This window comes from Mixophyes fleayi, chromosome 12 (assembly GCF_038048845.1).
Source record: "Mixophyes fleayi isolate aMixFle1 chromosome 12, aMixFle1.hap1, whole genome shotgun sequence".
Lineage (NCBI taxonomy): Eukaryota > Metazoa > Chordata > Amphibia > Anura > Limnodynastidae > Mixophyes > Mixophyes fleayi.
Window position 1 is genome coordinate 68,948,226 of NC_134413.1, and position 24,969 is coordinate 68,973,194.

The following is a 24,969-nucleotide window of genomic DNA, read 5'->3' on the forward strand; positions in this document are numbered from 1 at the left end:
GCGACACACGTTCTACAATGAGAAGGTGTCAATCTATCCCCTGCCAGAGGAACAAACATAATTACAATAAACTTTATCAAATGAACAGCAGTCAGCTCCAGGTGTATATAGCAATGGAGAGTGCAGAAGCCCCAAATAAATATAGATAAAGCACTTGATGGATCAAGTTTATGATTAACACCTTTATTAATATAATAATCACCAGTTCAATAGGACAAAGCATGCAAAGGAGTCAAACAGTCAGCTACAATCCGTAACACATTAAAAAACAAAATACAAAAAAAACAGACTGATTAAATACGTTACACACAGATAACTTTTACACTTGCATCACCCCAAGAACCAAAATGCAGATGCCATAAAAGTTCATCTTTTAAACAAACGTGACCTCAACCTGTTCTCTCTTGTTACATGGGCATCGTCTACTAAGCCATCAAACAAAGTTTATTCTGCATTGTTAAAACCGTCACCTTTCATATGCTTTGTAAAACGTCCATGCAAGGCTAATGTTTAATTGACTGTACAGTTACCTAAAAGAGCTACTTAATATATAGAAATTACTTTTCCTGGTATATTAGCAGGATGATGCTGTTCCAAATCATCTATGTAGACCTGATGAAGTGCTGAAACAGCATCCGAGAGGCTAGAGATGACCTCATATGGTCCTTTTCACTCAGAGAATGGTTCCATTTCATTTCTGTATTTAAAGTTTTCTTGCCACAGATGAACTCTCTTCGCTAGTGCACATTAAAATTAAGTATGTTCACCGATTAATATAGCACACAGTCCTGGAGCAGTGACAACTGTGACTTTCCGTATGTTCTAAAGATGGTTCTACAAGTATAATATCTAATTTGCTCTCTAAGAGTCACTTAAATCGCTAACAATTACTCTTCGCCTGGTATATAGAGGGAGGCAATATAGTTCCCAATGATCTATTCAGTTTGTCCCTCTCCCTATATAAGAAGTGGGTTTATAATGCCAGCAAGGTTAATGATCCATCGGCAGATGAACTGCCAATCATAAGACTGTGTGCACAAATATCTGATCAGCCTTCTGTTTCCATGAATATGTGGAACAGGCTCCAACCCCTGCTTGGAAATGCATTGTGTCTGTGGCAGTCTATCAAATACGTGCTGTGAAGTGGAGGATACTCCGAGAAGGCTCTTTCCTTCTACTGTCAGCCGATCAAAATTGTGCAGTTTTGGGGGGTAGGATGGGATTAAACTTCTGCTGGATTTGAGGGGAAGGTGGGGGGAAGCATAAGGTGTTTGTTTTGGGTATTTGATAATATAAGGGGGGAGAGAGATAGATGTAGTGTATTTATGTGGGTGTCATTTTAAAGAAAACGTAACCTCCAACAAAAAGGCATACATTATCTGCAGGGTCTCCCATATGAAAGTGGAGGATTCCATCACCCTCTGTACCTCTTTGCCTGCTTCCCTAGCCCTATTGTCTTACGCTTCAGCCTATTTCTCGCTGATTTCTATCATCACTTTCACTCATTATCCCAGAAATAACTCACTGTATATGTCATGTGCGGCGCTGCGGACCCTTTGTGGCGCCTTATAAATCACAGATGATAAAAATATTATTATTATTAATAATAATAATAATAATAATAATAATAATAATAATAATAATAATAATACCACACAGGAAATTCAGATCCAAACAAACAGATATATTTTTGTTACAAGGGCAATATACATGGTAAACCACTTCCCCTAAACACTATAGATCTTCCCCTGGATTGCAGCTTTTTAATAAGGTAACAAAAGGTATCTATCAAATATTAAAAAAAGGCACAAAATAATCAAATTACTTATTTGCACATGAGCCATGTGCCCCTTCTGGCAGACTAAAACCTGGATACGCTCATCTTGCATCTATATGTGTAGGTTAACGCTTAGCGACGTGTTCCCGAGAATTCCGTCACGAACGGCTCAACAGGCAGTCTTGGCAGCTCTTACTCATGAATAGTAAGCTGATGATCACACAGCACATCTGTGTTACCACTCCTGCTCTCTGCGTACCTGTGTGGCATCCGGTCAACACCTTTCATGCTGCGACTCACCAGTGACCGGGGCAGTTCATCGGCTTCAGAGAGAAAGTCTCCTCTTCCACAGTGAAAGAGAACATGTGCTCGCCATAGTGGTCCCAGTGCCCAGACTGCTCCCAGAGGCTCTTGTTGTACATGTTTGGCGTAATAACTTCAGTAAAACCCCGCTTTCTGTACTCAGCCTGCATGGGGTGATAGAGGAGCACACAGGGATCTCTCTGTTATCAGTGACAGAAAACTCTTCAGAGTACAGCGTCATTACTCCCATCTGAACAACGATAGCACATATGGTGGAGCGAATAGTACATACATGAGTCACTCATACAGAACACGCAGATGAGCACTTGCAGAATGCAACCAATTAAATTAGCATAGGCGACAATTACTTTCAGTGGCAGAACTTGGCATTGTATTTAAGAACATCTCACAATTCATCAACTTTGAATGGTTAACTGCATGTATGTTTACACTTCATTATTGTAGAAAAGAAAAGATGTTTCTAAAGGTATTAATAACACATATTTTAAATGTCTCTTAACCTACTTGTCTCAAGGTCCTCTAGATGATGTTACAGCAAACTGGTGTTAAAAGTTCCAGACAAATGTATACAGTATAAGATGTTTGTTTACTTTCCAATACATAAGTGTCTTGTTACTGAAAGCTGAAGTATATGATGTACTGTGCATGTGGTCCATTGTGATAAAGGCTTTAGCTGAAACGCAGTAATGATGTACGGTACAAGGTACTCCAAGCTCCACATCCGGATATCAGTACACACCTTTGTACAGCTTACTCCCGGAATTGGCTGCGTGAGCTATGCTGTGGATATGTGAGTTGGATATTTGCAACACCTTAGGGCAGGGTTTCCCAAACCCAGTCCTCAGGGCTCCCCAACAGTGCAGGTTTTCCATATCTCCTTGCTGAAGCACAGGTGTATTCATTACTGACTGACACATTGTAACAGATCCACAGATGGTCCTAATTATGTCACATGAGATCCAGAAAACCTGCACTGTTGGGGAGCCCTGAGGACTGGGTTTGGGAAACCCTGCCTTAGGGGGATACACTTTAACTATTTTATGTGTATTTTTATGATTGGAGTTTCTGTTTTCTCCATATTTTGCATGGGCATGCCATCTGGAGGAAATTATGGGAAGAATTGAGATGTATGTAACAGACAAACAACTTGCAATTTCCAATAAAATAAACTTTTGAAAGGCCTGTAATTCTCATCCCAAATAGGAGTTTAATTGCATTACATGTAATATATCACTGTACAGTGCTTCAGTCTCCCACACGTGTGCGGTTCTATAGAAGGCTATCCTAATATCCGTCATGATGACTGAGACTTGGAAGTCGATTGTGTGGTGATGAGAAGACGACAATAAAATAAAATATTGGAGGAAAGGCTCCGCTCATGTACTAATGGTAATAACTGGATCTCCACTATTGGCGTTTCTATTATGTTCTGCATGAGAGCGCCATCTGGAGGAAATTCTAGGAAGGAGTCAGACATATGTAACATACAAACATCCTGAATTTTCCTAGAAAAGGAACTGATGACAAACCGGTCATCCTTATCTCATATGCGAGTTTAATTGCAACCCATATGAGCCAGTTCTCCTATATTAGGAGTATGCTGCGCTGTCTGTTAAATGTGCCCTCCTATACCAGCAGGCGCGGGCTGGGATAGGGAAGCCCGGGGGGCACACAGGCGGCCGCATCGCATGAAACGGGATGTGGCCATGCATTGATGACGCGGCCGCATCCCTGTCATGTGATGCGGCCAATGTGCTATATTGCACCCGGGGGGGCGGCCGGCTGGCCGGCCTACATCCCGGCCCTAATAGCGGTCTGACCGAGCAGCCCAGGGGGGCCCGCTCCCCCCCGCCCCCCCGGGCCAGCTTGCCCCTGTATACCAGTTATCTTGCTAGGATGGGGTTGATATAAGGTGACCCTTTAAAGCAGGCCTGTCCAACCTGCGGCCCTCCAGGTGTTGTGAAACTACAAGCCCCAGCATGCTTTGCCAGTAGACAACCAGTTGACAGCTGGAAGGGCATGCTGGGACTTGTAGTTTCACAACACCTGGAGGGCCGCAGGTTGGACAGGCCTGCTTTAAAGTTTTTTTCAAAACAAGTATGTTGAGGTTGTGGTGTACACCACAGGTCACCAGAGTTCTACTGCACACTTTTGGAGGCACCTAATTGTTATTTCTATACATTTATACACCCATGTTTCTGAGGTTACATTACATAGATTGATCCACAAAGATCGTCTTAAATTAAATATCAGGGAAATGGCTTTTAGGAAACCTACTATTCTGATCAGCTAAAAGTGGATGCAACAGCCAGGAATCAGTGGAAGTCTTCATAGCTGATAGCAAGAGGACTCTATCCTTTTCACCAAACACCAAAACGAACTATGAGGGGAAAATACATTGGTGGTTGTTAACCCGACATTTAATGGCAGCTCTGTTTAAAAGTAAAGAATTACCTCCCCACTTCATTACTGAAATCTGAAGTTCCTCCCAACTATTTATCCAAGTGTCCTGATGGGATCCAACGTTGGCCAAACAGTTGAGAGTGAGGTGCTGCAACATCAATGTCCCTGTGTATGGATAAACTAATCCAAACTGTGCATCTGCTGCAGAGCATACTGCCCGACTGCTAATCACTGTTAGAGAAGAAGCCCCTCTCTGCTAACATCTCTGCAGAGCATACTGCCCGACTGCTAATCACTGTTAGAGAAGAAGCCCCTCTCTGCTAACATCTGCTGCAGAGCATACTGCCCGACTGCTAATCACTGTTAGAGAAGAAGCCCCTCTCTGCTAACATCTGCTGCAGAGCATACTGCCCGACTGCTAATCACTGTTAGAGAAGAAGCCCCTCTCTGCTAACATCTGCTGCAGAGCATACTGCCCGACTGCTAATCACTGTTAGAGAAGAAGCCCCTCTCTGCTAACATCTGCTGCAGAGCATACTGCCCGACTGCTAATCACTGTTAGAGAAGAAGCACCTCTCTGCTAACATCTGCTGCAGAGCATACTGCCCGACTGCTAATCACTGTTAGAGAAGAAGCCCCTCTCTGCTAACATCTGCTGCAGAGCATACTGCCCGACTGCTAATCACTGTTAGAGAAGAAGCCCCTCTCTGCTAACATCTGCTGCAGAGCATACTGCCCGACTGCTAATCACTGTTAGAGAAGAAGCCCCTCTCTGCTAACATCTGCTGCAGAGCATACTGCCCGACTGCTAATCACTGTTAGAGAAGAAGCCCCTCTCTGCTAACATCTCTGCAGAGCATACTGCCCGACTGCTAATCACTGTTAGAGAAGAAGCCCCTCTCTTCTAACATCTGCTGCAGAGCATACTGCCCGACTGCTAATCACTGTTAGAGAAGAAGCCCCTCTCTGCTAACATCTGCTGCAGAGCATACTGCCCGACTGCTAATCACTGTTAGAGAAGAAGCCCCTCTCTGCTAACATCTGCTGCAGAGCATACTGCCCGACTGCTAATCACTGTTAGAGAAGAAGCCCCTCTCTGCTAACATCTGCTGCAGAGCATACTGCCTGACTGCTAATCACTGTTAGAGAAGAAGCCCCTCTCTGCTAACATCTGCTGCAGAGCATACTGCCCGACTGCTAATCACTGTTAGAGAAGAAGCCCCTCTCTGCTAACATCTGCTGCAGAGCATACTGCCCGACTGCTAATCACTGTTAGAGAAGAAGCCCCTCTCTGCTAACATCTGCTGCAGAGCATACTGCCCGACTGCTAATCACTGTTAGAGAAGAAGCCCCTCTCTGCTAACATCTGCTACAGAGCATACTGCCCGACTGCTAATCACTGTTAGAGAAGAAGCACCTCTCTGCTAACATCTGCTGCAGAGCAGTGAGAATATGGTGGACAAATCTAGCCAGTTACTTAGCGTATATTATTCAGCTCAGTAATGAACAGCCTTATGATATATATGTGTGTGTGGCACAGTGAAAATAGGTAAATACCTTGATGAACTCTATCAGGACATTGTAGATGTGAGCTCCTTTTGGAAGGAAGAAACAACTTCCAGGACTCCATTCATGGAAGAAAAACAAACCCTGGTCCTAGAAGAGAAAGGACAAGATTTACTGATAAATACTGAGCATACGGCTTCCGTGCTAACCAGACTTGGCAATAGGAAGATCTGTTCCCAGAAACCTGATGCAGACTGCAGCTATCACCGATTGCAAGCGGTGCAAAACTTTAGCCAGTAGGAAACATCCAAGTCAGAGCCTCAATCTTGAGAGATTTTTGTACAAACCATTAAATGCATTTCTGCCGTAGTTCAAGGAGGGTCACAGGCGTCACAGACTATAGTGCCTTTTACGAACAGGTTATATACCAAGGATTGAATAAGTTTAAATACCGTGTTAGTCCTTAATGCCAGCCATGATGCAGAGATACCAAGCCTAGCCCGACAGCAGAGATGGGGGCAGCTGTACACATGGCCATATTCTGTAGTGTGGCCCCAAAAGGATCGCCATGCACAATAAAAAATCCTATTAAAACCGATAAGCATGTTCCTGAAATTCGATTGGTCCGTAACCACATAACTGTGTTTGTATTCATCATAGGGCCCAATCTCTCACCAACAGACAACGTCTGTGACCATTTAGGAGCCTTTTAAACAAAATTGTCAATTATTCCGTTTGGTTCAAAATGAAATCTGATTTGAAGCTTTAAAAAGGTGTACCTCATATTTATAATGCCATAAAGTAGACCATTACCTTTCCTATTTTGCGGTGGTCCCGGCTGATCGCCTCTTCCTGAGCTCTCTCCCAATCTTTCAACTGTTTAGCATCAGGAAAAGAAATCCCATACACTCTCTGTAGTGTTTCCTGTGTAGGATCCGCCCTCCAAAAGGCTGACGAGTTCTGTTATGAAGAAGGAGAGATGTGATGCTCCGAGGCTAGCGATCAGATTAGCGTGTCACAAGCAGGATCTCATTTGTCATTTCAACGTTTCTAAGCACAATCTAAGAGCAGCTTCCTTACCTTTGTTTGCTTGTCGTCTAAGTAATGGATTGTTAACCAATTTATGACTTTGCAAAATGTATTTAGCGCATCTATACACTGTGGTGAAAAGGCTTTAACATGTTTAAATGGTTGAAAGATGTCACAATTGGTACCTTGGTGGTGTAAGGGGGTTCAGGGAGCATTGAGTGGCGTTAGGCCATCGCTCCAGTATGTGGTGTGCCACGGAAATCCTCTATCATTATGGTCCAGTGTGGATTCCGTGGGACTTGGGGGTGTTGCCTGCCTTCCATGCTCCAGAGTTCCACGAACAAGGAAGGCAGCGATGGAAACAGCTACATTAAATCTCAAGCAGGGTTTACGTGAACCCCACAAGAATAAGTGTAAGACAACCAGCAATACTTGGGTAATCCTGGAAGCATTATAAAATACTGGCACTGCGCTGCCCCCTAGAGGCTCTAGGGAGCAAAGCTCCACAGCCGAGTTTAAAGACTTCTGGCTACGGCAGTAGTGGGACTGCTGCCCCAGTGTTTGCCTACCATCCCTCTGGAGCTGGGGGTAGACCACAGAGCAGGAATCACAGAAGGTACTTAGCCTTAGTAATGCCAGGGTGGAGAGGTGGCCAAGCCACCTTCATACCAGCAGTGCATGGAGACAGGAAGGAAAAACCACCCCAAGTACAATTTATAAGTGTGAACAAGGTAAGTGAATCAACCTGGAATGGTTTAAAGGACGGGGGGAGGGGGGGGGGGCTCTATTAGTTGTGTGGATAAGCTTCAAAAAGGGAAGCGATGTACCAGGTACAAGGGAAAGCGCTGAATGAATAACAGCTCTATTAATAATAATTATAAATATGATAAGTGATAAATAAACATTACTATTCTAATAGATCATGCTCTATTCCTTCAAGATAGCTAATTAAACCCTGTGCTGAACCCAGTTCCCTGAATCAATGTTCCGCTCGCTACCGAGCCGCCCTGGTCCAAAGTAAGGGGTTATGACCGTGTCCCTCTAGGTGTTGTGAAACTACAAGTGCCAGCACACCCTTCCAGCAATAAGCTGCTATATATTGGCAAAGCATGCTGGGACTTGTAGTTTTACAACACCTGGAGTGTCACAGGTTAGCCAACACTGGGTTCTGAGGATCCAGCCACAGTCTCTAGCGCTGCAGCAGCCACACAAACTACAAATAAGCAAGCGTTTCCAAGTGTTGGTGAAGGGCCTGGTAGTGGCAGAGACGATTCTCCTACAAGCGGGAACACCACGGTGGGGCGCAGCTGACACATGAAGAGAGTGCCTGGTGTCCAAGTAGCAACAGCGGCCAATCACAACAAGGTCACTGTTTGGTAACGCTAATTGCATTGAAGTAATTAGGGTATAATTGTATGGTTACTATATACAGCCCAAAGTAAAAGATTTATTCTGCTATTCTATCAAAAGGAAGCTATAAAAAGTCACAAAAATATAATCTATAAAGAACTCATCTGGGTAGACCGATATCTATAATTAATCCCTGTAAAAAAAAGACACAACCAAAATGGAAAAATATGGCCTGGTCATGAATGGCGGTGAGGAGAACCATCAATCACGCTGCAGATAGAATGTTTTGTATCCCCACAATACAGCTAGATCAATTTACTCCAGAGTTACAAGTGCCTTTGTGTCTTATGTCTGCAATTGTTTGCTGGACAAGTCTAAACGAATGTATTTCAACAAGTGTCCAGTTTTAGGTGATTATTATTGCCTGACCTTGAGGAGTCGAATGGCTTTAATTTGCCCCGTGTGCATGACATGGGGCCCTCGGCAGAGGTCAACCAAAGAACCGCATCTGAAACGAGAAATAATTCATCTTACCAGCGCTGTGATTATAACTGCAAGATACCAACATCCTAAGAGGAACTAATGACGGCTGCCAGATTGCTCGGTAAGATACGAATACATTACACTTCCGTTACCTGTAAACAGTTGTTGTCGTCTCTACTTTCTCTTCAATTATTTGCATTTTAAATCGGTTATGCTGAAAATGAAAAATAAAATTAAAAATCAAAATATTAATATTTGAGGTACATACCAGTAATGTAACATTAATGGAATGACTGATTACACATGGCTGGTAGAATAAATTCTACTATAGTTTATAATACATTCAAACAGGTTTTGCATTCTGTCTGACCTACCAAAGTGTTTATTCTCAGGTTGTACAAATAATAGGAGAGTTACAGATACTACTTATTTGCAAACGGATGACAACGATGAGGACAACAATTTTAAATAAACCAGTAATATCAGAGAGAAAGAACAAAGGACGTCCCACAGGGAAGTAGGTATTGTTAGCATCCATATGAAATAGGTCATGTTCCTACCCAAGCAGTCCAGCGGGGAATTTTACAAGGACTGACCAACCACTGCACAGTGCGTTCTCATTTCAAGAAGAAATCTAATTGGATTGGTTTTGATCGAAAAAGGTGGAAAATAAAGTTGCACAATTTGCCATATCGGTGCATGTGTAAGAGGAAATCAGACCAACTTAAATGGTGGGTTAGCCAATTTCCAGTCTCTTTATATTAGATCACTGTAATCAGACTGTGTGTGGCCTAATTTCAGATATAGTCATACTGCAACATGGTGGGATTGTAACGTGTATGACCAGCATTAGATACATTTTGATCGTGCACACACTGTGATTCCAAAATAAATAAGATAAACATTATTTGACATTTTATTTCCTCCACCCCCTCCAAAAAAGAACATATACATTTGTATAGAATATGGCTTCTGTTTACTGCCTAAGCTACCATAGAGGAAGCAGGTAAGTCGTTTCTGGCCCCTATCTTCCTAGAGTTGCATTCCCGATGATCCCGGAGGAAGCACACCCCGGTATCACAGAGCTGGGGTGGTGGGGGGGGGGCGCCACGCAGACACTGCGCCACAGAGCTGGGGGGGGCACCACGCAGACACTGCGCCACAGAGCTGTGGGGGGGGGGGGGGCGCCACGCAGACACTGCGCCACAGAGCTGGGGGGGTGCCACGCAGACACTGCGCCACAGAGCTGGGGCAGGGGGAGGGGGGGAAGAGCGCCATGCAGACACTGCGCCACCGAGCTGGGGGGGGGGGGGGGGGGGCGCCACGTAGACACTGCGCCACCGAGCTGGGGGGGGACCTCCACGCAGACACTGCGCCACCGAGCTGGGGGGGGGACCTCCACGCAGACACTGCGCCACCGAGCTGGGGGGGCGCCACGCAGACACTGCGCCACCGAGCTGGGGGGGCGCCACGCAGACACTGCGCCACCGAGCTGGGGGGGGGGGCGCCACGCAGACACTGCGCCACCGAGCTGGGGGGGCCGCCACGCAGACACCGAGCTGGGGGGGGCCGCCACGCAGACACTGCGCCACCGAGCTGGGGGGGGGGGGGGCGCCACGCAGACACTGCGCCACCGAGCTGGAGGGGGGGCGCCACGCAGACACTGCGCCACCGAGCTGGGGGGGGCCGCCACGCAGACACTGCGCCACCGAGCTGGGGGGGGGCGCCACGCAGACACTGCGCCACCGAGCTGGGGGGGGCCGCCACGCAGACACTGCGCACACAGACACTGCGCTTGTGTTACATAGAGGGACATGAATGCCTCACCTTGAACAGTTCCAGCAGGTCTTCCTGTGTCACTTCCAGTCGCTGGAAGGGGAGCTTCTGTTTAACTATATCTTTACAGACTGCTTCCAAATCGGGAAGTTCACTGCCCAACACACTGCTAGAAATGAAGGGAAAACAAAGCATCCAGTAATCTGGGCTTATTCAGCAAGGATGATATCTACTTATTTTTTGTAAATGCTTTATTTAAGGAGGAGACAACATTAATACAAACATCACAGTACTCCAAAAAAATATGAATATACAAGATGTTTCTCTAAGTTTTGTGTGTTATACCAATGGAAACGGGGAGGGGGAAAAGAATCAGAGATGAGGGAAGGCGATAAAATGGGGGGTAGGAAAGGCACTAACAGCATCAAGAATATCGCTAATGACAATATGTTTGGTATCAGTAGCTGATGGGTATTGCTAGTGATATATTGCCATTTGGGGACTTTTTGGTGTACCTCTTGGGGACGCTCACTGTTTAGAGTTAGGACCACCCTATTAACAAAAGCACCTTGACGGGGCTAAGGGTACTGCGAGGACCCACCCCCATGAGCCCCAACCCCCACCCCCGTGAGCTTACCTCCTTCTGTTGTTCAACTCCATGTAGGGCTTCCGCGGCGCGCTGTAATCTCCTTACTAAGGAGGAGATCTCGTAAGAGCGAGACTATGGCTCATAGTCTCACTCTCACGAGATTTCCTCAGTAAGGAGATTACTGCGCACCACAGAAGTACTACAGTGACAGCAGGCAGGTAACAGCATAACATTTGCTGTTCGCTGCCTGCCATTCTCCTTGAACAGGTGACAGTCGGAGCCGGGGGCGATCCGAAGAATGCTGGCGGGCCCCCCAGCTGCCTGAGGCCCCTGGGCTGTAGCCCCTTTAGCCCTATTGTTAATCCGGCTCTGCTTACCATACATTTGCAAATATGTGCAACTGAGATTTCTGCATTTTTATGTACAAGTAGAAATAGCAGCTCCTTTGCTGGTTATAGCAGTGTGCTGGGGGATTTTTCTCGTAGATCCTTTCCGGATAACCCCACCATTCAAGCACCTGCTACGAACCTATAAATTGATTGAGCAACACGTCCGGGGAGAAAGAACCTGTACAATTAAAAAAAATCAAACCTCAACAAGGACAAGATTCTTACCCAGAGGATAACCGCTTTGAAAAGTCTATAATTCCAGTATGGAAGCCTCACTGTCACACTTGCCAGAAATATGTAACACTATTTAAGGGCGAGTTCTCTGTATTGCAAGATGCTTCATCATATCACATATCCAGTGTATGCGCCCTATATGCATTAGTCTAATCCACCCAGCAAGCTATCAACCTCAATCTCCTAAGGCCTCCTGTACATTATATTCTGCATAATACCATGAAGACAACCTTAGATACATAACACACTGGGCACTTTAGTTAATAAAAGGAACTTATGCTATGTATACCACTACACCTAAAAAATTGCAACACAGAAACAGTTTACGTTTCATCTGTATTTTCAATAAATATTTTCTTCCTCTATTTTATTTAGTCCATCTAAGAGGTTTTTAAAAGTACCACTTGCACAACAATTACCTTCATTGCTAATGACATTCAACTGCAGTTCTGTTAAAGTTGCCTACTGATAGCACATTGAAAACTAACTAGCCATAGCTTGCAAACGAAGTACCTTTTTGCTTACTCCCTGAACAACTTCCAAGAGGCAAGATCTATCCCAAACCACTTGTGTCCCCCAATGCACCAAATAAGAGGGATTTTTTTTTCCTTTCAATTAAGCCTCTTGACGCATTACAACTTTAATACTCCCTGCTGCGCCTAAGCAGAGCCTTGTGATGCGACATAATTCAAGTACAAGTAGGGTACGAAACAGAATCATTAAAGGGCGACGTGTACAGCAGTATACAAACACAAACAACATAACACACAAACTTGGCTGCTGTTACCTATTGTCCAGATGTATATCATAGAAATACCCATTCTCGGTGTTGGGTCCGTGGCACAAGAGCCCTCCATAGAACTGCTCCAGAGCTGCCCCGAGGACGTGGGCACTTGAATGCCAAAATATCTAAACAACGACATAAAAGACGGCTCCATAAAGAATAGAAGCTCTTAGAGGTAATGAAACACTTCAACGTATTTGAGGCAAATACTCCATAACTTAAAAGGTAACAAAGCAAATTTACTGAGTACTACGTTCCATTTAAATACATTTATTTCTTGCTGAATGTGTTTTAGGTTTTGTTTTGTTTTGGTACACAAACTTTGTTGTGCACGTAGTCAATGTTTTCTGCATATTTTTTATGTTATAATAACTTGCTTAAAGTACGATATCTAACTACCTTGGTGAGGAGGGACGATTGAGATCTGTAACCTCACATAAAACCAAAGTGAGAGGACATCTAACGATTAAACATTCTCCGTACAGCACTCCGTAATATGCTGCCGTTGTATAAATAAACCATAAGGATACACACATAACTATTACTCTATTTTATAGGTCCACTCTCTTTCACCTGTTTTGAAATGAATATTTCTTGGACTCATGTATCACAGACGAATTAACCGGTGGTAGTCAGCACATTAATGCTGACTACCCAAACATCTACACACCAAAGGTCTCCTTCCCGACGAGGCTCCAGGACGACTGATGTGCCAAACGACTGGAAGCAACCGCGATGAATGAAGAAGCCGCCACGGCTTGTTGACGTCACTGTACAACGCTTTGTAAAGTACATTGTCCAAGGCCACACTTACATTACGCCCTTAACAGCACCGATAACAGCGTCGCGGATATCAGTGAAGTCATCAAGCCGTGGCGGTTTCTTCATTCATCGCGGTTGCTTCCAGTCGGTTGGCTCATCAGTCGTCCTGAAGCCTGGTCGGGAAGGAGCCCTTCGGTGTGAAGACGTCGGGTAAGTGTTGTCGGAATAATCAGCATCATTATTCTGTACCCCACTCGAATTAACAGCTAATCTAATATACTATTTTGTACAATATCAGGGGAAAGTCTTCTCTATTCAATGGGGGGGTGGGGATTAAATTGGCCGCGTTACTCTTGAAAGTACCAAGGCCTGCGCACTATTACCATTCATAAAATCAGAGTTAAAAATTACCGAACTAATGGTAATCGTGCGCAGGTCGTGTTACTTTCGAGAGCAACGCGACCAATTGAATTCCTGCCAATTAATTCATAAGCATATAGGATGCATGTGAAAATATAACCGGTTTGAGAACATCTTCTACCGTTGCTCCTATCTATAATCTGCATACGGTATGACTAAAGCTGGGTACACACTACAGAAATTTCGACCAACTTTTTATGCCGATCGATTTTACATGCGACCGATGTTCCGATCGCTCGGTCCATGGACTGCATACATACTAGCCTTGTTTAGGACGATAAAGGGAAGAGCAGACGTCCCTTTAGCGACTTTTTACAGTTATGTTGTCGTGAGCAATGACTGTAATTTCGTACTCACTGTTGTGTAGTGTGTATAAACTTCCGACCAATCCACAACGGAAACGAGATTGGAACGAAAATATTAAACGGTACGACCAACCAAATGAGGCGATAATCGTCCATTTGGGCAGACTGTTAACCATCGTGTCACTGCACACACTGACCCCACTTTTGAACGAGAGGTTGTATGTCGGCCGATTTAGCCGATTATTGGATGAAAACTGTGTAGTGTGTACCCAGCTTAACAAAACTTCTGTGTGGAGCATAATGCAATACTGACCCCTGCAAGATAAGGAATACAAATATAATATAGGATTAGCCACTTTAAGCAACACCACCACCAAAGTTCATAGTGGGTTATATACTCACAGCTTGTCCATCACTGGAATCAAAAGTGAGAAAGTCAAGGTCAGCATCTTCTTCTAGTGGTCTGCTCAGATCATACACCACACCATTTACTCGGGCAGCTACGATGCTGTGCGGTGAACCCGACCTGCTGAAAAGACCAGGGAAACATCCAGCCTCTGTGGTGACTGCGATTTAAAATAAGAGGATGATAAAGAGAACTCACCCAGTTTTTATGGCTAGTTCATAAGGAGTGGTTCTCCATGACTCCCCACTCACTACCCTCCCATCCGGTAAGGAGATTTTGATGGGACAGGACTCTCTATCTGCAAGCCTGGCCTCATAACGCTGCCATAGCTTCTCGAAATACCGAAGCCGATCGCGAATAAACTCTGGCAGAACTTTGTGCTGGAAAAGAAATACGGCAATTGAGAACTAGTACACGTAAGAAAATTTCACATGAAATGATCAAAATAAATAATAATAAAAAAAAAAAACAGTGCTGCTATTGAAATCGTAACAGAATGCATTTGGGGCTCTACCGATAACGTGCAATTCTTAATGACAACATACAGACAGTTCTGAAGATTCTTTTTTAAATGTCTATTAAATGATGAATTGCTTCAGTCTAATCAATTGTTGTAAGTCAGGAATGGCCATAGATAGAGACTGTCGGTGGTTGTGTGGAGGGATGAATTAGTGGTAAGGTTGTTTGACGTTTATATAACCTTATCCAGGCCAATAGACAAATCTGCTTTCAGGGATAGCTTAAGGCTAACGCTACACTTTTATACAGGCTGACTTGCTCTATACCAAACAGAGCTTCCAGGTGGATGGGTCACAGGGAAACCTACCTTTCATTTTCTTTTTGTTTGCTTATTACACAGTGCAGATGTAATAAAGGAATAACACTTCTATAGAAAACCAGGTGACATGATCTCTTTTACATGGGTCACAAGTAGGTCCTGGGGGGGCTGACAAAGAAGCCTATGTTGCAGTGTTCCAAAAGAGTAGTTGGCAAAAATTTAAACGGGGGCATCAATATTCTTTGGTCCCCAGAATTCTCTTTGGTTACGCGTATGAGTCAGTTTCAAAAACGTGCTGTGAAGAACTGACTCATGAAGGCCGAAATGTTTTCATATGAAATCGGTCAAAGACCTTCTAACTCATCTGATTACCTTATTAACTGGAACATCGTGCTTATATTACTCCTTAATAAAGATGGCCATTTAACTTCCAATATCGCAGGTTTATAACGGTATTTTAGATGCCATCCACACAACAGTGTCCTGAGGATGTGATGCAAACGGAACGCAACTTGAGGAAACCGCAGCATAGAAATCCATTCATTTCCATGACTTCTCGCATCCACCCGGAAAACAAATAAGTGTTGTCTGAGAAGCTACTGCAAGAAAATTTTGTCCACTTCATTTTCTCACACTCTCCCCCCTGGTGAGCATGGTCCAAAGCTCGTGACTCTTTATACCACGGTCTTTCCTCTAGTTCTCCCCGGCTGCAGCAGAACACAATTTGTGAAAATGCTCACGTGGACATGACCCTATTCACAAGATGTTATCTCCTGTCTGATTTTGCTGAAATATTTTTATAAATGTTTTGCAACCATCTGACTTTTCCCAGCAAGAGTAATGTGTATTTAGAATTTAAACTGCATCTAGGGGAATAAATGTATCAAGCTGAGAGTTTTCCGGCGGGTTTGAAAAGTGGAGATGTTGCCTATAGCAACCAATCAGATTCTAGCTGTCATTTTGTAGAATGTACTAAATAAATGATAGCTGGAATCTGATTGGTTTTTCAAACCCGCGAAACATTTACCCCCAGGTGTATGACCATGTTTCCCTTATTCTGCTGATAGTTTTGCCCTCCAAACATCAATAAAATGAATGCAGAAGGTTTAAGATGTCTTGCAACAATATATCATGCATCATGGCAACCACTACCAGTGTTTTATACAGCACAGCTCTGAAAGCCACAGAGACAACAAATCATAAAATGACAGCTGTCATTCACCATCGTGGACAACTTGGGATGTCCAATCTGTACCTGAAATTAAATTTTTGCATCTGCCAACAGAGACCACTAAGCAGGGGGGGGGGAACTCATTTACATTACAGGGTTAATAAACCACATTCAAATGTTTCTGTCACACAAAGTGGGGGCAGCTATTTTGCGTGATAAACCAATGAGCGTGAGAATGCAGGCTAAATTAACAATTTGTGAACACATAGGCCTTACCATAGCAGATTACAGAATAATGGTGTCACAAAGTACCTGTAAACCTGCATGCTGTGTCACATTACTGGAACTGTGCTTCCATTTTCTATTTCCTGCCAAAGGAACGCCTTCACTGGGGCACTAAAAGCAGAGGGGACATACAAAAAAACCTGTTGTAAACATACATATAACAAAACAAAATATACATTGCAAGAATAATTTGCTGTACTTCCTTTAGCCGGTGATCATATTTTATTATCTAGTCTCAAGCTACTTCAGTTTTTACCAAAGTGTATAAATCACCAAGAAACAAGTTAGGTGGACAGTGTGCATGGGAGATACAATATAATAAAGCACTTCTGAGAAAAACACATTTATTTTTTTGTGCCACAGAAAACAATGTCATTACAAACACCTGGCATGGCAGCGACACACAAAGCATAAGCTAAATTGATGGCATTTGCACCCACTTAATAAGCGGTGTGGGGGCGTCTTATGGATAATAAAATTCCATGCAGTTTGTTGCTGAAATTTTACCGTATCTTTAATTAAAACCATAATCATGGAACGCGCTCTTATACATCACATGCCTATTATTTAATCGCACATGTTGATTACTCTGGACAGGAGGCAGCCACGTTATAGGCTTAACCAATATTCAGCCCATCAAGTCACTAGTTCCCAGTGGGTGATCAATTGTATTCTCACTAATACTGAGAGCATAGTTCTATACTGCATTTGACACCATACAGGTATGTTTATAATTATAAATTAAAATCTATTCACTGTTGATAAGAGCAACAATGCATTTTACTTTCAATTGAATCATTTTGGTTTCTTAAGATAAATGTGGTGCTCTCTCAGAGCACCATCAGATGCAAAAAGGTCATTTGAATACACATAAGAGAACATAGTACTGGTTAAGGTCATTTCCTATTGCAATAAAGGATAAATACACATCAGTGTTAGTATAATAAAAAGGAAACTAACCCTACAAACACCACCACGGAGAGACTTATATCTAATAAGAGAATTCCTCTTCACCAGCTCTAATAACTTCATACTCTGCAGCAGAGAGCATGTGCCCTACATGCACACAGCGCAGCCATTAAGCCACAGCCACGCCCCCTCCCATCCCCAGGAAGAGGTCATGTGACTGAGCTGCGTCACATGACTTCCCCCACTGACAGCTCAGATCTGCAGCTAGGAGGAAATACTGCAGGGTGCTGCAATGCCCGTGGCTGCTTTGTATAAATGCATCATGAATCTGACTGCATGCAGCAATAAGTGCAATACTGCAAACATGGTGGCTGATTAGCTGCATAAGATCTACACAAGCTAGAGGACTGAAATGCACTAAACTGATGGCTGCCAGACATTAGAGCAGCAACGACTCACTGCAGACATCAGGAGAATCCCTTTCTACAAAGTATTGCGCATTAGCAATGATTCCATGCTGCAATGAGATGAGTTGTAATTACGTTATGTAGATTTAGTGCCAAAGGAGCGCTACAGTAACGGTGGTCACACATATGTAGGACACAACATGAGAAGAACATAGAATCTGTTACTAGAGATTGGTGCACAAAGTGCTACATACTTAGTAATACACAGGTTGTTCTGTGCAATATCAGTATCATATAATTGCATTGCACACACACACATTATATATATATATATATATATATATATATATATATATATATATATACACACACATACATACACACACACATATATATATATACACACACACATACAGATAAAATTAGGGTTATACAAGGGTGGCATTATAAGAGACCTTTACATAAAATACTTCACAAGCCCTTATTGGCCCACTAGCTTTAATGGACACAGAGGGGATTTCAATCCAATGCAAAGTGCTGTTGAAGTAAAACATCTCTGATTGTTGCTGGGATCTCTATCTGTAACAATCACCCACAACTGAAATCCACCCCATATAGTGTAGCGCCTCCATTATATATTGCAATTTGGCCCATCTTATCTCTGTCTTGTATTGCTATGGTGTTAGTTCCTAATTGTAAAGCTCTGCAGACTCTATATAATATAAATTAATATGGATAAAGAATATTTTACAGAGCCTTAATAATTTTGAATGCTGCAGGCAACCTTGAAGTTGATGCAACACAAAATGCTTTTCGGAAAGCCGGTGTACAGGTCCATTTGCTTACATTTGTTTTTTGGACCCCGGCATCAGAGTATTTACTAGGCTTGCTGATGAGCATTAAAACGCACTTGATTTTAAAGCACATGTGTACAAGCAGAAGACACTGATAGGTGGTTAATATAGTGTAAATATGCAGTAAATCAGGACATCTAGCAAGAAAAAAAAAATAAGTGTTTTTACTACTTTAGCAGATTGGTTTCTATGGCTTTCTGCACTTTCGCACCATATTAAATCACCCCTTTTCCAAGACATATGAATTAAATGCCTGGATAATTTTGACAACACAAGATACCAAATTATTCACATATTTTGGGTCAAGCTAATCCCCAAATACCCCTTAGAGGTAATTTCCAAACAGGGAGAACTGAAATTAATTTTGCAAAATGTCCCAGTGTTCAATGGCTTCACAGAAAGCTAGTATAAAATTAGGCCAAGCCTCCATCCTGCCCTAGGTCCAAGCATATCCACAAAGTTGATATGGATCAGCTAATATGGTCATTTACAAGCCACTTGTATTGACATGAACAAAAGCTGAATTGATTGAGTCATATTGGGAAACCAAATCTGATTAAACATTGATCCCCCTAGGCATGTGTATAGTGTCATCAGCTGATTGGTCATTTGGCTTGACCAGACAGCATCATCATCATCACCATTTATTTATATAGCGCCACTGATTCCGCAGCGCTGTACAGAGAACTCGCTCACATCAGTCCCTGCCCCATTGGAGTTACAGTCTATATTCCCCAACATACACACACACTAGGGCAGTGGTTCCCAAACTGGGTGCCTTGGAGATTTCACCGGGGTGCCTCGGCCAGGGCCAGTGGTAAGCAAGGTGGGGGACTACTTGGTAATTATTTTGGCTTAGGGGTGCCTTGAAAATTTTTCGGAGACCTTAAGGGTGCCTTGAACTGAGAAAGTTTGGAATCCACTGCACTAGGGTCAATTTGATAGCAGCCAATTAACCTATTAGTATGTTTTTGGAGTGTGGGAGGAATCCGGAGCACCCGGAGGAAACCCACGTAAACACAGGGAGAACATACACCCTCCACACAGATAAGGCCATGGTCGGGAATTGAACTCATGACCCCAGTGCTGTGAGGCAGAAGTGTTAACCACTGAGCCACCATCTATCTATGAGACGTAGACCTCAAGTTCACAAGTCATGTCCATCATGGATTGGGCTTGTAACCAAATGTCCAAGGTGTGTTTACCAGAACGCTCAAATATTAAGGTACAAATTAAAAAACATTCTTAATTGTCAATTTTCATCCAAATAACGTTGATAACATCAATTACAAAAACTCCCCATTGTAAAATGAACGTATGAAAGAACATCATCTGTGTGAACATCACCAAGCTGAACCAGTGAAAAGGTGCCAAGTAAAATTATGCCAATCATATATAATAAACTGTCAACTTTTTTTCATGTAGGAATGTTATGAAGTTATCTTTACTATAGGAGCTGATCCTGTTATATTACTAATGCTACGTTTTAGGTTGTTTTATTCAATGTTATAAGAAAGATTTCACACAAGTATCCAATTTAAGTAGGAACCTTTTAGTACAACTTTCGGCACAAACATCCTTCAATATAATTGAATTATGGGAAAGCCACATAGATAAGCTTTAATCCAGGTCGTCAATATCTGTGTTCCAACCCAAGTCGCTTTAGTTGGTTCACAATGACCCTCGTTAATACGTTTAAATGTCATTCTTCTATTCGATTTTGTGCTAAAATAGGCTATTTAGTTTAACTGTTGCTGTGTCCAACTAATATCTTATCATTCTATACAAATAATATGGCTCCGTTTTATGGTTTGTAGACAAAAGCAGTTTAAAGGAATTAAAGATTCATTTAAAAGTGGATTTTGGGTCACGATATGGATAAGATACCATTTTAAACTAGCAGGAGGAAAAACATAAAAATCAGCCAAAGAAGGTTGGATTTCAGCACACTCAATCTGTAAGTAGAAAACAAAAGAAATGCGTTACAAGTTGCACAGTTAAAAATTAAATAAATATGGAGATGTCCACTACTGCCATTATAAACCGTGGGGAATATTTATCAATTGAGACCCTATATTTGTTAAAGCCTGACATGGGGGGTCAGTTCTACTTATGTCGATAATAAAGATAAAATCCTTTTAAAAATAGATAACATTTAAAAAACGAAAAAAAATCCTTTGTTTATTAAAAATCGCTTTATTCAGTGCAATCAAACTATATTTTCAATTATTTTAATCTGTCATTGTCATCTTGAGTTGGCTGTAACAGAACAGGTCATACAGTGGTACAAGTCCCACCACGATACTTGTAAATTAGGCCTCATTGTGCAAAGGCAAGTGGATGCCTTTGCTGGAAAATCTTATTGCCAGCAATAACCCTTTCATATATATGTCACAAAACGCCCCTTTCGCTGGCAAAAATAGTTTTTGGTTTTTTTTTTTTTACCCCTTACATAAATCTACAACTTTGTTTTCCAGGCCAATATACCTTAAGAATAAAGTATTGAGGACAGCCTGGTGAATAGAACAGACAGTACGCTGGAAGTTGCTACATTATTATTCCAGGGGACCACTACCGTTCTGTCAGGAGAGGATGATTCTGTATAAGCACCATGGTGCATGTTACGTTTGAATATGCCCCATAGTCTACCAAGTTCCAATAGTGTTCTTATATTAATTGTTGGCGTTACAGCCTAAAGTAACATGCCCAGCGCACTATTACCATCATTATGGTAATAGTGCGCGTAAATACCGTTATTACGGTACTTTTCACGCTGGATTTCAGCTCGTGGCTCAGGGAGCCGCGAGCTGAATTCCGGCTTAGTATTACCGTTTTTTTTCCGCCGCGGAAACCGCCAACAATTGAATATGCCCCTATAGATTCATTGAGCTTTGGTTTACAATATTGCTTGAAATTTAAAATACTATCTCCAATTTTGATGACATTAAGTTAGTTTGGGCACTAAATTGCGACGGGAAAATATCGACAGGCTAAATGCAGTGGGCACAGCTAGAATTGTTGACATTTTCAAGCTGTCCCCCGCAATGGAAGTGTCTGCATTTAGCCTGTAACGTTTTCATGTCGACAGGTTAACTGCCGACATTTCCTGTGTCGTAATTATGAACGCATCCGGTTTAAAGTCCAACGCTGGGGAATCCAGCTACAGCCAAGCCACTTTGAAATCCTGCTAGCGGGGCCTGTATTGTTTTCTCTGTGAGGGAGTGGTTTGAATTAGAGATGAGCGAGCTCGGATATCTGAAATCCGAGCCCACCCAAACGTTGCCGATCCGAGCCGGATCCGAGACAGATCCGGGTATTCCCGCCAATTGCAAAACTGCAACCGAGGCTCTGAGTCATAATCCCGCTGTCAGATCTCGCGATACTCGGATCCTATAAATTCCCCGCTAGCCGCCGCCATCTTCACTCGGGCATTGATCAGGGTAGAGGGAGGATGTGTTAGGTGGTCCTCTGTCCTGCTATATCTCGTGCTGTGCTGTGCTGTGCTAGGGAAATAACAATGCCCTTAGAAGGACCCAGCCCAGCACGAAAAATTTTAAAAAAAGTTATAAAAAAAATAATTATAAAAAAAAGAAATTAAAAAAAAATATCCAAAAACAATCCTGCAGTATAAGTCCATTGGTACTGCAAAATTACAAAGTTCACTGATTCTGCAGAATAGACTGGGAATTAGTGGAAATGATTGTTATTGAATGTTATTGAGGTTAATAATAGCGTAGGAGTGAAAATAAACAAAAAAAACTTGATTTTAACACTTTTTATGTTTTTTTCAAAATAAATCCAAATCTAAAACCTTAAATCCGAACCAAAACCTTTCGTCAGGTATTTTGCGAAACAAATCCGAACCCAAAACCTCAAGCAAATCCGAATCCAAAACACGAGACACCAAAAGTGGCCGGTGCACATCCCTAGTTTGAATAGCAATGTCCCATTTGCAGGAGTAGTTTAGTATGAGGCAAATTAATAATCTTTTATTTGAAGCACTCTCCTGTATGTATTGTCTAATCATCTTTTTTTTATCATGCATCAGAAGTATGAACGGTCATTTCTAACGTGTTATCCGTTTCGTTCTCCGTTAGCTGAATAAAAGATAATTATTGGGCTATTAGCAGGCTAACTGCCAGCCTGATACTATGCAAAACAAGAGGCTTTAATTTGGAACATTTGCATTCCAAGGCTATATATGTAGTATTTAGCTTTCTCTCTTTAGTAAAAAACCAACATTGACATTACCGATGCCATGAATTGGTTGTTCACACCTATATAAAAAAAAAAAATAATAATCAAGAGTACGGGGAGAACATACAAACTCCACACAGATAAGGCCATGGTCGGGAATTGATCTCATGACCCCAGCGCTGTGAGGCAGAAGTGCTAACCGCTTAGCCACCGTGCTGCACATTCTCTCTAAAGATGTAATGTAACAAATATGATGTTGGCTCCACAAGTTATGAAATAACTTTATCCAGACAATGTGTAACACCTATAAACAAACAGGGCACACGCTTAAAGAGGCGCGGTATAGGCTGTGCGGCTTTACAGCGCTTACTCTATGCGTAACACGCCAGAGAGGTGTATGCTTTGGGATCAGTGAGTCTTAAGTCACTTGTCCGTACACTAACACATGCTCAAGTGCAATAGACAGCGAAGACACCCTGCGAGCCGCCCGGTAACTATGCACCAAGATAAACACGACAATTCTTTATATAGATTAATAGATTTGAACACAACTGACTTCCAAACAATTTTGCTTCCAGCAGAATGCATACAGTATCAGTTTTCAGCAACGCATACTATAAGAAGTAAACAAACACACTCCTTGGGGGCTATACAGGATACATTTCTGGCAAACATTATGTGATTGAACTTTTTCAATTTATTTAAATCTGAAAATACAGCGGCTTAGCTAGCTTTAACCCATAATCAGTATCTGTCATGTTTAGTCTAATGTACACAAGAGTGATCAACATCAATATTCAAATCGGTACTATATCCAGATTATTAAATGCACTTTATAATTTTTTATTTTATTTTAGGTATGTTTCTGTTGTAATGCTCTTTTTACCATTTTCATAACCTTTATTATAATCTGTAGATATCAATGTTGTTATCTATAAAGAGATGTTAGATCGCAGCCTACATTCTTATAAGCATACCTATTGTACTTTTTCTAATTTGTGTGGTTTTTCTAGTTAGTATTGGGTTAAATTTGCACTTTCATTAAGAATTGTTTTCATTAAGAAATGTAAGACAAAAAAAATACTATGTAATGTAGTGACATCATGCCAGACTACACACCACAATCGCTGTAGTGTATGGACGCTAGCATTGAAACATCATCACCAAGTGGTTGTGCAGGAGCATATAAACTGCGGATTTGTTAAACCACGTGCCATTACCTTTAAAAGTATCAGTAAAGTAAAAGCCAAAGGCCACTTCTGTACATTTAAAAGCAATAGTTTAAAAGCAGGTTGAATAGTCTTGAAGTGTAGTACCACAGGCGGCCCTCTAGCCAAGTCAATTTGGCCATCACTGTTCTAAAATAATTTTAATTGAATATTTTGTAAACACGCAGAAGGATCTTAAAAAGGTTTTTCTTTAAAATGAAAACAATTAACAAAATAAATGTTTATCTTGGCTTCACTATAAATTACGGCGTTGTGGGGAGTAATGTTTTACAGTCAACTAAAGCAACCATCATTAGAGAAGTTTAACAATTTTAAGGCTTCCCCATTAAGAAACATTATAGGGCGGAATGTAATAAAAATTCTTGGCTGTTGTATTTATTCACATATTTAACAATGTTATCCAAAGCTGTGAATACATCGTCATCAATTGCAATTTTGTTGCATTTGTTTGGTTGTGTGATCAGAACGCTAAACTGAAAAATAATATTTTGAGTCTGGCAATTTGTTTTAAATTTTTGTAGCTATTGCAGCTACTTTTAGCCATTTTGATTGTCCAAGTCAAAGTTTTTAAAGTTGATGTAGTTTTTGCAGTGTTTAAGCTT

At 42.1% G+C, this 24,969-nt stretch overlaps 1 protein-coding gene across 4 annotated transcripts in view; it reads right to left on the bottom strand.

Moving 5' to 3' along the window:
• LOC142109180 (threonine--tRNA ligase 1, cytoplasmic-like) overlaps positions 1–24,969 on the bottom strand; it is a 111,020-nt gene that overhangs the window by 11,587 nt on the left and 74,464 nt on the right. For 2 of the 4 annotated variants that reach the window (XM_075193270.1, XM_075193268.1), the window contains exons 1-11: positions 17,732–17,890; positions 16,799–16,882; positions 14,736–14,917; positions 14,534–14,657; positions 12,648–12,769; positions 10,700–10,817; positions 9,025–9,086; positions 8,819–8,897; positions 6,824–6,970; positions 6,062–6,160; positions 2,078–2,244 (exon numbers count right to left, since the gene is read on the bottom strand). In XM_075193270.1, the coding sequence (XP_075049371.1) occupies positions 2,078–2,244; positions 6,062–6,160; positions 6,824–6,970; positions 8,819–8,897; positions 9,025–9,086; positions 10,700–10,817; positions 12,648–12,769; positions 14,534–14,657; positions 14,736–14,917; positions 16,799–16,882; positions 17,732–17,803 (1,256 nt within the window). In that variant the 5' untranslated portion in view covers positions 17,804–17,890. Of the gene's footprint in view, positions 1–2,077; positions 2,245–6,061; positions 6,161–6,823; positions 6,971–8,818; positions 8,898–9,024; positions 9,087–10,699; positions 10,818–12,647; positions 12,770–14,533; positions 14,658–14,735; positions 14,918–16,798; positions 16,883–17,731; positions 17,891–24,969 lie in introns of those variants that run through there. The other 2 variants (XM_075193269.1, XR_012680302.1) reach the window with 2 other exon arrangements.